Source organism: Trematomus bernacchii, unplaced genomic scaffold (genome assembly GCF_902827165.1).
Source record: "Trematomus bernacchii unplaced genomic scaffold, fTreBer1.1, whole genome shotgun sequence".
Classification (NCBI taxonomy): Eukaryota; Metazoa; Chordata; class Actinopteri; order Perciformes; family Nototheniidae; genus Trematomus; species Trematomus bernacchii.
In genome coordinates, this window is record NW_022987727.1 from 7,157,171 (window position 1) to 7,171,039 (window position 13,869).

The 13,869-nt window shown below is 40.0% G+C and overlaps 1 protein-coding gene across 2 annotated transcripts; it reads left to right on the top strand.

The window, feature by feature from the left end:
• Positions 1-1,904: 1,904 nt before the first annotated feature.
• Positions 1,905-11,832, top strand: LOC117494440 (vesicle-associated membrane protein-associated protein B/C-like). Of its 2 annotated transcripts, none has more exons than XM_034145360.1 (6): positions 1,905-2,214; positions 3,490-3,642; positions 4,660-4,763; positions 5,747-5,827; positions 6,194-6,325; positions 9,841-11,832. In XM_034145360.1, exons 1-6 carry the CDS (start codon positions 2,157-2,159, stop codon positions 10,009-10,011), a joined length of 699 nt encoding a protein of 232 aa, XP_034001251.1. In that variant the 5' UTR covers positions 1,905-2,156; the 3' UTR covers positions 10,012-11,832. The 2 variants fall into 2 exon arrangements, with proteins under 2 accessions (XP_034001251.1, XP_034001250.1); XM_034145359.1 differs by having other exon boundaries at positions 1,906-2,214; positions 6,143-6,325.
• Positions 11,833-13,869: the final 2,037 nt, after the last annotated feature.

Genomic DNA, 13,869 nt, shown 5'->3' on the forward strand with positions numbered 1-13,869 from the left:
TCGGTAATTTCCTCTTAAGATAAGCAGAGTATGTATTGATATGACCATGGAGGTTGTACAGTCAGTTTCTGATAGCAGGACCTCTGGTTTTGAAGGTTGGATGTTGAATAACAGACATCAAAGTTTAACTGGTGGGCTTTTATTCTGAAGTGGGCTCCTCAGTCCCCGATGGTAAAAATGTAGTAATTGAAGTTCTGAAAACACAACTTCTGATACCTGACTTGATGGTTTGGCTGTGTTGCTATGACCAGTCAAAAATACATACACAAACGTTTTAAAAGGGTCATTTAAAAAAAAAAAAGTTGCAGAGATAGAGTTCAAATCAGGGGACAGAGGGGATGAAATGCGGCAAATGGTCCCGAGCCAGATCCGAACCCTGGTCCTCCACTTGGGGACCCTGCCCAAGTGAAAGGGTAATTTTAACCTAAGTTTGGGCACTTCTTCAATAAAACTCTTTGAGAGGTGTTAACTTCACACCACTAAACACAGCGAGTTACTTGTAGTTTACTCGCAAGGTGTTTCATTTGACTTTGTGACCCTTTTTTTTTTACCTCCAAAACTTTTTTACTTTTCTATTTTTGGCCATATACATGTTGGCTGTACACAGATCAATTAATTGACCTTGTTGCATTTATCTTTTGGATGTTTTTAGATATGCAACCAATACACGGAGGATAGTTGAGCTTCACTTCATTTAGTGGGACTATCCACTTCAGTTAAAATGCAGTTGATGTGGAGGTAAGTAGAACAAAATACAGAATTAGTTTTGGAGTGACTTGTTGCCTCAAGTCTACAATAAAAGCAGCAACCTAGCCCTGACCTTACTTTAATTTCCTATAACAAGTGGAGTATGATTGAATGAAAGGCAGCAGCAATTTCCCCTATAATTAAATGAGATCTGTGTATTTACTGAAAATACATTAAAAAAATATATATAACTTCTGTATTTGAATGAGGAATGTTACAGTCATGATCCTTATGATTAGGACAAACTGAGTGGGATTCTGGGAATCAATCATAAATCATGACTTCTGTGTAAGCGTTAAGAATAACAAACCTTCAAAAGTGGAACTGATTTAAAACAGCACCTTTGCAGAACTCTGACTCAGCTCTTTCATTATTCATATGAGGCCTTGGGATTGTTAGCTTGTACACTACCTGTTAATATGTTTTTTTTTTAACAAGACTACTTCAGCCCTTGACAGGACCTGAACCTGCTATCAACAGTGTGTTTAGGTTTAAACCCTGTTGAATGTTTAAATTCCACATTTGCTTAATCTGATATGTTGTTGCCATTATTTTAAAACATAAAAGGAGATTTCATGGTATTGTAAATGTCCATAGCAAGGCCTTGGCTGCTATTAAGAAACATTAAGATCATGTCCTGCTTACATTTTTGGTGGATTTGGGGCACTAAATAACTTAAATAACATGCAAAGTAGATACTTTGTAGGCTAATTCTAGCATTTTTTGCACCCACTAACCTAAATGTCAGCATTCAACAAATGAATCAAAGTCTTAAGCAATTTTCCCATTTGGGGATACTTCAGAACAGCATGTAGACCACCATGTTTGAAAATGCCTAACTGAAAGGGATTGGATTGATAACAAAAATAATGAAAGACCAATTTAAAAGATGTTAGGCAAAAATGTAAAGAAATAGACCGTATAGAATGAAGACACAAATATATTTATCAAAAAAAAATGAGGCTAATTTAAAATGGACAAATATTTAACGACAACAAAAATTGTTTTCCAAAATTAAATAAAAACACAATCTCAGTCGGAATGTATTGCGGCCCCGGGTTATGTATACATGTTTTTATTCAAGGTGCGAACGTTTGTTTTTGCAACGGTCAAGTAACCACGTGACATGTAGCAGCAGCCCGGCCCCTCGCGTGACGTGTCCTCCTTCCTCTCTCCGTTGCTTGCTAGCTCGGTTAGCTCGTTAGCCTCCAGCAGCTGTCGGTGGCACTCAGTCAGCCAGTCAGTCCGAGTGGTGGTGCATTTGTAATCATCCTGCTCCTCCTTCCCTCCCGTAGATAGACCGTGGACGGCCGGCTTGTTTGTTTGGGAGCCAGCTGCTTCCCCTCCTCGGGCTACCTGCGGTAAAACCTCGTTGTCGTCGCCGTCACGACAGGAAGAAGCTCTGGGACATGGCCAGAACAGAACAAGTGCTGGTGCTGGAGCCACAACACGAACTGAAATTCAGAGGTAATGCCGAGCTAGAGGGCAGGGCCGGGGGGCTAGGTAGCTAACAGGGAAGCCGTCAATGATAGCTACTGTATCGATTTCAGCATTAACCAGTTAACGGTGGCTAGAGGTTCGTTCATTGTTGCTTTTGTTGTTAAATAAGACGGATTATAGCTGGCTGTAGTGAACATTGTTTGTTGGACAGTGAAAAGGCGATGACAGGTGAAACGACACTGAGTGCGACGACGCTAAATAGCTAGCTAAGTAGCATTCCGCTAACCTAGTGCTAGCTGTCATTGCAGCGTCAGTGCAGGCCCGCCGTCCCATTTCTCTAATTCACTAATTTCCTCCCTTTGCTTTGTCTTATACTCTCTGACAACATGTGAAAAACCGTGATGTGATCTAACACTTGACATACTCCTTCATCTCGATGTGTTTGCGATCACAGGTTTGCCAAGAAGTGACTATATTCTAGCAATTTCTACGATCAGGATGTCATTGCTCAGCCTTATTACCATGCTTATTTCACAATGTTTTAAGCTAGCAAGCTGTGATTTGGAGATTTACCGTTTTACTTACTTTGCAACCTAAATTCCTTTGCGGCTTTTGCTATATCCAGGCAGAAAGATTGTGAAAATACAGACTGAGCTGGTATGTCTTGGGATAATAGCTGAGGAAATTGCCTTTTGGGTGGGATATAGATGGAGAAATGGGTCAAGTGATGACCTAAGGAAGAGTAGCTGGTTGTTCACTGATTGATTATTGCAGAGCTTTGAATGCAAATATATCCCAGAAGAAGATTCTTACGCCCACTCACTTACTGAAGCACAGTGTATCTGAACAGAATGCACAGTGGGGTTGTTTGTCCAGCAAACAATTAAAAAAACAACAAGGTTCAGTTTTCAAAAGAGGCTGAATAATACATTAAACTTGGTCAGGTGGTGTGATGAATGATGCTGTGAGGGTGATCTAAATGCCACACAAGCAACAAGAAAACATAGTAGTACGTTTTTGACAGTGTCAGGTTGTGTCTGAGGGCGGGGCATGAATAATACAGTAAATGCTTTTGCTGCTCATTCCACAGTTTGAATGTTTAATGTGCAAGTCCCTCACAAACACTACTCGTACACTCATCCTTGCAGACAGACACACAACATGTGTATGTACTTTATCAATCACTCAGGTTTGATTCTCACCCAGGAAACTGAGCCATGCACACAAATGCCAAACAAACACCTCAACTAATAATTTCACCAACACCATTGAGTCACTGTTCTGTCTCTCTCTCCTCCTCAGGCCCGTTTACAGATGTCGTCACTGCTACTCTGAAGCTCACCAACCCCACAGAGAGAAATGTGTGTTTCAAAGTCAAGACAACTGCGCCTCGTAGATACTGTGTGCGCCCCAACAGTGGCATCATTGACGCGAAGAACTCCGTCAATGTTTCCGGTTCGTAAGCATTTCTTATATCTTCCCAGTCAAAGTTCAAAACCCACAGTATGGTTTCCACATCTCATTTAGAGAATCAAGAATAATGTGATTATCTGTAGTTGTTTTCAGACAATATATCTGAATAAGTGCTAGTTATTTATTATCAGAGAACAAAATCACTGCTTTGTAGATCAAATTGCCGAGCAGGAGGAGGTATTTATTGATAATTTCACCCGGCAGCAACACAAACAAGTTTAGGAAATTGTATCATTTTTCCTAATTGCCAGCAGAAAACTGTTAAAGTTAAATCAAGCCACCAGTCGGCATGTATTGTGTTTCAGCACCAAAATCAATCTTCTACCATTCGTTGCACCGATACATCTGTCAGCCTCTTGGGGTTAGAATTATTGTTGAGCAATCATCTGGAGGAATATCTGAATATTCTTTGCAGGTGATGGGTAAAATACAATACAATGCCTGCAATTTTCTTTCCTGGTCATCATGATTTAAGAAAAAAGGAGAATAGGGAACAATAAAAACATGTTGCATTGTCAAATTGAAGAAATATCATCACTTCAAAAAGTAGTCACTCCTATAATCATTATATATAGCATTTTTATTTGTAGTGAACCCAAAATAATGTTGTATTGATATTGTCCAATTAATGCTTTTCCAAATTGAAGCCCAAAACATATGTAATACATAAAATCTCTAACATATGGTTTAAGTAGTTCAATTTGTTCACTGCTTTCTTTGTGAAATACCTGTTTAATTGAAAACAGTCCCGCACCTGTATCATCTTCTCTGTTGTCAATTAAATCTAACAGATAAACTGGATTCCTGACATTCATTACGAGCACAGTCATTGTACTGCTCAGTGGCTAAGTCAGTTATTATCCAGGCAGGTCACAGTGTGAAACCTGATTGACGCCTTTTCAGTTGCAGGTTACACAATAGTTGTTTCGGGCCAATACAGGAAGTAACACTTTCCCTAATATTCCTGCTTTCTCTATCCTCTTTCTGTTTGGTCTACAGTTATGCTGCAGCCGTTTGACTACGACCCCAATGAGAAGAGTAAACACAAGTTCATGGTGCAGTCCATGCTGGCTCCATACGACATGACTGACATGGAAGGAGTTGTGAGTACCAGAGCATAGGATAGGATTATATTATTGTTGATGTATATTGATTTATTCCCTTCACTATGTGTCTGTTGATCCTGAGTGGCTCTTGATGAAGCGCGTTTTTGGCATGTTTTTTATTTTAGAAACATAAACCCCCTGCAGCTGAACTCTTGAATAATGCAGTTTAGATCTGTCCGTCCCATTGCACAGAAATAGTTTTGAAATTGCCAGAACCAGCCATCCAAAGGGTCCAAGCAAGGCCACTTAGTGACTTGGAGAAGTGTGGGAATCCCAAAGTCATTCCAGTGTCAAAGTCCTTTATTTTATTTTTTAAATAAAATGCACAGCTATTCCTATTGGCCATTGTGATTCTTGCTGTAACAGTAGCAGGCCCTTAGCTGAATATGCTATTAGAGATCCCTTTTGCTAACATGCCAAGGCCACTGTTTATAAAAGAGTAAAAATGTATTTCTCCAAAAGGATATAAATGGACGCCTTACTCGAAAAAATACCGTTTTATATTTCTTGACAGAGGCTTCAGAGCACCTTGTGGGGCTCAAAGATAATATTTGGCGCCACTATCAGACAAAAATATAACAACTTGCAAGGACAAACTGAGGACAGAAAAGATAAATAGTTGTCGACGGTTTGAGGAAACAGCTGTGTTTAGTCGTAGCTGAGACATCAGTTAGAAGTATTAGGCTGGTCATCAGCTGTTATAAAAATGGACTGTTAAGGAATTAATTACAAAGGTAAACCAGGGGAGGTTTTGCTTTTTTTAGGTTATTATGCAATGGCTTCTCAGGTCCAGCCTTTTTAAAAGTAAATTGGGCTGTTTTGGGGCCATGAACAAAAAAAAGTTTGACACCCCTGTTTTAGATTATTTCCTGCAAAGTAATGACTTAACGGAATGAACAGAACTGATCTGATGTTAAAGAACCCTTGTATGTAGTTTCCCTGTACTAAGTTCCTGTGTGTCTCGATGTTCTCGCCCACAGTGGAAGGAGGCGAAGCCTGAGGAGCTGATGGATTCAAAGTTGAGATGTGCATTTGAGATGCCTCTAGAAAATGACAAAACTGTAAGTCTATCTCTTTGCTGTTAGCATTCAATCATTGCACAAAAGTCACATTTTCTCACGATGCCTCATGACTCTCGCATATTTAAATAAATGCAGAGTAGATGTTTAAAAATAAGATTTGATTGAAACATTCTCATTGCATGTTTTCTTAGTGTTTCTTTTCTTTCTCAGTCTACCCATCACAGACACATCACTGTGTCACTCATAACATGTTTGATTTATTTGAATTTTCATCTCACTTCCTTCCACGTCTCTGCATGTCTCTTCATCCCCGGCCCACCTCTCGCCCTCCCCACCCTCACTCTCTCTCCACAGCATGAGAGTGAAAGCAACAAAACTGTGTCTTCCTCTACCTCCTCTGTTAAGACTGAGCTCTCCTCGCTGCCCAAGTCCTCCAGCGCCTCTCTGGATGACGGGGAGGGGAAGAAGATCATGGAGGAGTGCAAGCGGCTGCAGATGGAGGTGCTGAGGCTACGGGAAGAAAACAAACAGATCAGGGTGAGGCGCAGTGAACAGAAGAGGCAATCCGTCTGCTGTTTCTTTCAACATTTCCTCCAACACACACACAGCATTTATATTGTAGACTTGCATTGTATGACACTGAACTAGTTGCTTTCAAATCATTCCAATCATCATATGAATTATTATTATTATTATTCAAATTAGTCTTGAATTACTTTCAAAATATCATAAATGTGTCTGTTATTTAGGTTTCTGATATTTTTAAGACCTACAACACATTCAGCTCTAGACTAGTGCCAAGAATAATGTAAAAGCTTTTAGGGGTGGGGCCTCGAAATGATTTTAATAAAAAATCAATAATCTTAGCTTGCATTTGTCAGAGCGTTAGTCCTCTCTGCTCTACATACCAGTGTTGCTGCTAACTCTTTGCAGGGATAGCTGCTATTGGCTGTTTAAAAATTCACCAAATGACTGTAAACTTAAAGTGGACCTATCATGCTATATTTGAATAATATAGTATAGGACCATACCTATATAAGGCATATATATATACTTTTTTTTTTTCAAAATACCAAACAGATCATGCATTTTAGCCATGCCTCATTTTGCTCAATTTGACAATTTTTTGTTCTGTTTTTGCAAGGGCTGATTCTGTGAGAACAGCACCACCTACAGGCCTGGCATATGTACTACAGCGTCTCCAGCGCTTTCGAACGGCAATGGCCGTGGCTGTCTCCTCCTGATTGGTGGAGTTGGCCCAATAGCCGTAGTGTTCAAATCTGGATCAGTTTTTATCAGATACGTTGCAGCCCCTTTTTTAGAGATTTGGGTATGGAGGAAAATAGAGAGGGTTGTGTTTTCTGACACTTGGTGAGTTCCCTGGAACACCGGGGACACATATTCATGTATAAAAGACGTACAAAAGTGCATTTTGCATGATAGGTCCCCTTTAATTTCAAAATTATAAACCAACAAATGAGACGTGTTTTGTGATTCAAAAGTCATGTGGTTCGATCATCATCATTTCTAGATATTCTTCTACATTTTTGTATCATGACACTCGTCTCCTCTTGGTCTTTAGTCAACTGAAGACCACCCTTGAACCAATCGATGGGTGGAAAAACGTATCTCTAGATTAATTAAACGGGCCAAAGCAAGCTGAGTGCAATATACATAGTAGCCTAAATGAATAAAAACATACATAAAAAGCTTTCTTATTTTATAAAAGGCCATCAAGTAGTGGTGCGCATGTCAGGGTTTTTAATACCCGCACTCAAATATAAGTAAATCAACCAACCAAACACAACCTCCAAACAGGTGACTTTATACTTTACACTAGGGATGCATATCGTTGACTTTTTTTTACGATACCGATACCACTGAACGATACCCAGTGTTTCCCCTACCATTGTCTTGGCGGGGCGCTGCGCCCTGCCAACGGACCCCCGCGCCCCGCCTGAAATTCAGTGTTTTCTTTTTTTTCTTTTTTTTTTTAAATAAAAAAAAAATATATATAGCACCAAATTGCAACTGAAGTAATCTATCTACGGTCACTTTTCACATCGAACATGTGCTCTTTTATTAAATAAACTAAACGCCTATGTTATTTATCCAATGTATGTGCATGTTTCAGTGTCCACTGCTTTGCGTATTCACATACTCCCTCCGCTCTGTTTCTGAAGGGCGGGGCTCCGCTCCGCTTCCCCCCCCACACACACAGACACACACGAATGCACACACGAATGCACACACTCACAATCAGAGACAAGAGCGGAGGAAAGGAGGAGAACAACAAAGTGTAAAAAAGTCAAACAAATCTGCATTATTGCCCCGAGCTCTGCTGTCTGCCCGTTTGTGCCCCCCCCCCCAGTTTCAAATTCGTTTATTATTTTTTAACCTCAAGCCGTTATCGTCACGGAGGAGAAGGACACACACAGCCTGCCCAGGTGGACGCGCGAGAACGCGACAACGAACGTGCGCATTCTAAAAATAGCTCACAGATGGTGAGCAGGTACCGCGGTTTTGAACTACAGTATTGAATTTGACAGAAAACAACAATGAAACGCCAGCAGAAGAATAGTCTAATGAGTTGGGTGAAAAAAAAGACAGGAGATGTGAGTTGGTTTATTCAGTAAATTAGCTCAGGATAATTGGATGTTCTGTCTACACCTGTTGATGTGAGGCTAATGCAGAATTTGCTAGCTTGATGCTACTGGCATTTAGCGGCAGTGACTCAACAAATTGCCTCTTAAAATGTATCGTCAGCAATGTATGACAAGCAGACTGCTTGTTTAATGTTAGACTCACACCAATAGCTCAATATGTTCATAACAGGATTGCTTTCATATCAGAGATCAGATGAGGTGGAGCTGCAATAGAGGATGAGGCAGAGAGAAGCAGCAGCAGCAGCACAGGGTTGCAGCAGGTATGTTATATGCTGTAGTCAGGTGATTTAAATGTATCAATGAAAGGAAGAAGTGTAGGCTACATGATAAGAAGGGAATACAGTTTGAATAAAAGTAATACAGTACAGTGTAACACTGTACTGTATTACTTTTTAATGTACAAATACTTTGTTACTGTACGATAACAATAACAATAATCCACAGCTCCTCTCTGCTCCAGAGGACCCCCCCAGAGCAGCACCCTGCCAAGGCAGTAAACCTAGGGGAAACACTGATACCGATACTCGACCGATACATATCGTGATACTTTCATGTTGCATAAGGGAAAAATTGAAGGGTTTTATGATATAGTTAACATGTCAAATGAATATTATAATTAATTGTGGGACTTCCACCTTTTAGTACTGAACAAACAATGAAAAACACGTTTGACAACACGGGCTTGAAGACTGTACATTCCTGTACTCTGATTTTATGTGACAGTAGCAAATGTTTTGAGAGGTTGGATGTGTTGCCGCCTTTCCCAGAAATAAACTTCTTGCAGTCTGAATGGTGGGGTCTGTATCCACAGACCCCACCATTCAGACTGACAGTCATATGCAGCCACACTTTAGATTTTCGTGCCGACATCGAGCTAATGAAAAAACGAAAGATAACCGAAAGGCTCAGACGTTCGGGAGGAAGGTGAAGGGCGCTGCTTGGCAATCAAGCCAATCACCGAAGCCGCTGCAAGACGCGCAATCTGATTGGCAGGCGGTTTGGGCGTGAGTTTAAGGATATTACGCCTCACTTTATATAAAAAATGTAAAAAAATTAATTAAAAGTATCGAAAACCGGATCTGATTTCGGTACGGTATACCGTAACCGGTATTTCGGTAATACCGGGAACTGGTATGCACCCCTACTTTACACTCGCATAAAAAGAGGATTCAGATAAGGATACACACACACATGTCTATTCAGCTACCAAGTATTATAGATTAAGAAGTGCTCTGCTACTTCCTGTGCTCTTCTCTCAGTGAGAGCGTTTCAAATAATCGCAGCGGAATGTGTACCTGCTTGCATCAACAGTCTGTATCCGAGTGGTCTTGTGCTCACTTGACTCGTCTCTTCCTCTCTCCGACTCCTCTCTCCCTCTCCATGCAGGAGGACGACGGGCTGCGGAAGAGAAAGGTGACCTCAATGGGCGCTCCCCACTCTTCCTCCTCCGGCATGGCGACCTCGACCATGAGGGACGAAGGCCTCGGCACCCGCGTCCTGGCGTTCTGCGTGCTCTTCTTCGTCATCGGAGTCATCATTGGCAAGCTGGCCCTGTAGAGACTCAGACAGACGGAGCGCAGCGACAGAGGGACGGCGTGTCGGGACGACGCGTGTCAATGACGGCAACGGGGATGTCTTATGGGTTTATGTTGGTTTCTCTTTCTTTTTCTTAAAACATAAAAGGCAATATCATAATGGTTTGTTGTCTGGATGGAAAATCATTTAAAGTGTAAAGAAGAGAACTAGGGAAGGCGACCCCATGGTAAAACATGAGTGCGAGCGTTTTTGTCACAGGTCTTGCCTTTTTTCTTTTTTTTTGTCAAAATAATCACCTCTGATCTGTTCTTTCCGTCCATCCCTCCTTCCTAAATGATCTTCCGCTACTTGCACAGGTAACAGTTGGGTGTGTGGAAGTGGCTTCACGCTGGCTGAATGTCTAAAGTTTTTAATCGTTGATTCTTAAGTCTTCACGTTCCTCACTTTATCTCTAAGAAAGATCTAACACTCCTCTTCTGATAATCTCTCTTCCACCTATTACTGATAATCTGCAAGGAGAGGTGAACACACATGATCAGTGAAAGACTTTTTTTCTAGATTCAAACTCAATGTAATGTCTTCTAAACAGTATGCGATAAAAATGTGAGCCAGTAGAAGCCGTGTGCATGTGTTTCTTCTTGATTTTGACTGCGTGTGGATGTTTTAATGTGAGTAAATGGGGAAATCACACGCTGTTTTAGAACGGAGGAAGAGGGGTGGCTTGAAAACAAATCTCTCATCTGCACAGATTACCTGTTTACAACAGAAACATGGGGGTCTTTGTTGAAAAGTCGCCATACAACTTGATCGTATTTATCGCTGATATGACATATAGAAAATTGTTAAAAATCCAATAAATCAATACTTTGTTCATTCAATTATTAACTGGTAAAATCAAAAGTATAATAAATAATATATGCTGCATGGTCATCTAGTTAAACAAAAACACTTTAAATGTACTTCAAGACCTTCTAAACGCTGGATAATTACTTCCTCAGGTTGAGAGACGGCACTAGACCAAAACAACAAAAACTCCCCCTTCTTAAAGCAGAACATTTGTCATGCAAAACCATTCTGGATATTTTCAACATATAACATACTGTATGTAACGATAGCTTTGGCCACCTTGTTTGATTTTGCCCATGGAGTATTGTATTTGCGTCCTCTAGTGTATAACGGCAGTTGTTTGCTTTTTTCTTTTCTTCTATTATCATGTAGCCACGATGCTTTGTTTATAATATTCACATGCACTATATTGGAGTGTCCACTCTGCAGTCTGCATGAAATGACCTGGAATTATTATTATTATTTGAGTGTTGAAGTTATATTGGCGAAACAAAAAAAATACTGTCTTCTCAAAAGGGACCATCTTGAGTCTGGTTTATCAGTGTGTGTGTGTGCGCGTGTGTGTTTTGTTTCCTTTCGATTTTTGTTTTGTGTCGGGTTCTGGTGGTGGTGAGATCACTGAGACAACACAGCTGTATTATCTCGGCAGTCACATGACCATCTAAGCAGGTTGTTGAAAAGAGTAAATATCTGTGTTTTTCGTTGCCTGAGGGAGCTCGGGGAGCAGAGGAGTGGAGGAGGACTGACCTGTGAATACACACTACATTAAATAGAACAAAAAGGCATCAGCGCTTCAGACCACACTTGCAAAGATACAGTCACACAACAATATAATCACACGGTAATTGGATACTCTTTTGTATGTACATAAAAATAAAAAGACTTAAAAAGATAACTGGCAAAGTTATTAACATGCTGTAGTAAAGGAAGGAAATTATTAAACAACCACCATTGATCATGTAGCATCATAATGAATTAAAATACATGAACCCCCAACTGTCTGCTTCTGTGAAAAGTTTACTTTTTCTTAATTAGGTTTAGAGAAAGATGTGTGAGTGGAGGCTAAATCAGTTTGATAGTTAAACGGCAAGAGACACTTATTAATCGTCCTAAAAGCCAATATTAAGTGGGGTATGTAGTACTGAAAGAAAACATATTTTGAAATGCTTTACATTGATTCCTTGATATAACACATGAAGATATAGTCAACAAGTGAAATATATTGTATAATGTATCTCTGGGCTCTGGATGGTGTTTATTAAAATCATAATAAGAAGCCTCCTTAGAGACTCCTTTTTAATGTTGGGGTTACAAAGATGTGTCGACCTGGTCCAAAGAACATGATATGGGAATTGTGGGAATTTTGAGCCATACTAGTGAGTAAAAGACAGGACATCATGGAATCTGCTCCATACAGTTCACTGCTCTTTATTTGGTCTCTCTGCTGCATGTCAACCAACTTTATAATTACTTTGTGTATGATAACAAACTATCAAACTAGTTATGTCACATATCCTGCTTGTATGTTCTGAATATAAATCAAAAGTGAAAGCAAATTGAACAAGAATGCTCAGTGACCTGCAGATGGGGAAAAACTTAATATCAGACTTCCTGTTCTAACTGCACCATCATTCTGCACAGGGATGCCCAAATATCTAAGTGAAGTCACTTTTATTTTTAGTGGAGGTCTATAAGGCATTAGCACTTCTACTTATATAACTGTCAGAGATGATGAGGCACATGATCATAACATTTCAGCAAAGTTATTCATGTGTGGTAAATAAATTAAGGATGGAAAACAAATCCGAAAAAATGAATAAATATGTTCTGAAGTTGTATTGTTTTTATTAAACCAGGATTGTGGCAAAATAAGCAGAGAAATTAATCCAATATACTTGAATATAAGCAATTTTTTGCATATAAGTATGCTGATACAGGAACACAATCATCTCTGTAGTGTATTAGCCTATTGGTATGCATGCCTTTAGTGTGCTGGCTGTATTGCCTCTGACAGCTGATGGAAACACAGGAAGTGACATCAGCGGTCTGGGTGAGGCCACAGGTTCACAGGATCCCAGCAGCAGGGCAGTTCACCAACAGGTTACTTTAAAAGGTTCAGAAATTAGTTTAAATATTTAGTAGAATGAATATGATGGGGAGTAGACAGCCAAGCCAACTGGGACCCTGGGTACAGACGAACAGAATAGACCCTACAGCAGGGGTGGGGGACCTTTTTCCTCTCAAGGGCCACTTCAATTTGTACAACATCCTCCGTACAAATTATTGAACTCAACCTATGCTTAAAAAAAAAAATCACAGCCCATTCATTTCGCCTTTCTTTCATGCTGTGCAAAGAAAAAGCAACCTCTTAATCCAGATATCTTACCATGACTCGCGCATGCATGCACGTGCACGGTTTTGGCATAACCACCAAAACAGAAAGATTTGGACACAAGATGTGTGCAAATGTATTTAGTATCCTATCCATGTGAACATGATTTAAGTGGGGGGTGGACCTAACATCCTCTAGGGGGGTCCGGGGGGCATGCTCCCCCGGTAAGATTTTTTTTTAAATGTTGAAGTTAAAACCATCAATCTGGTGCACTTTGAGAGCAACATTAGGAGATCTATGGATACATCTCTCAACATCCATATGAAACAGAACTGTAAGCAGATTTTATTTTTCTTTATGGATATTTTACAAATCCCTCCCCTTTTAAACTGTATTCTTGTTTATTAATAACCACTTTTTTTTACTGTCATATAGTATTTTATACCTGTTTACTTTATTCTCTTATTTTTTTATAACTATAATAATCATATAAAGATGTGCCTTTACCTCACTGGTTGTAGAAAAAGCTTCTTATATTCGTTAGCATAGCTAGCTAACCAGATGCTAATAACAACAAAGTTATTGACTGTATGATCAGTATGTCAGATGAACAGATCGCCACTGGGCTTACAACTAAAGACACAGCAAAAACTGAGGCATGTGTACGGCCCCTTATGGGTACTGCAATTTTTGAAGTGCCG

Excerpts from the sequence above, each read along its gene's own strand:
- LOC117494440 (XM_034145359.1), top strand. The coding sequence starts at position 2,157 with ATGGCCAGAACAGAACAAGTGCTGGTGCTGGAGCCACAACACGAACTG. Across the intron at positions 2,215-3,489 it reads ACACGAACTGAAATTCAGAG|GCCCGTTTACAGATGTCGTC; the intron begins GTAATGCCGAGC and ends TCTCCTCCTCAG. Across the intron at positions 6,326-9,840 it reads AAGAAAACAAACAGATCAGG|GAGGACGACGGGCTGCGGAA; the intron begins GTGAGGCGCAGT and ends CTCTCCATGCAG.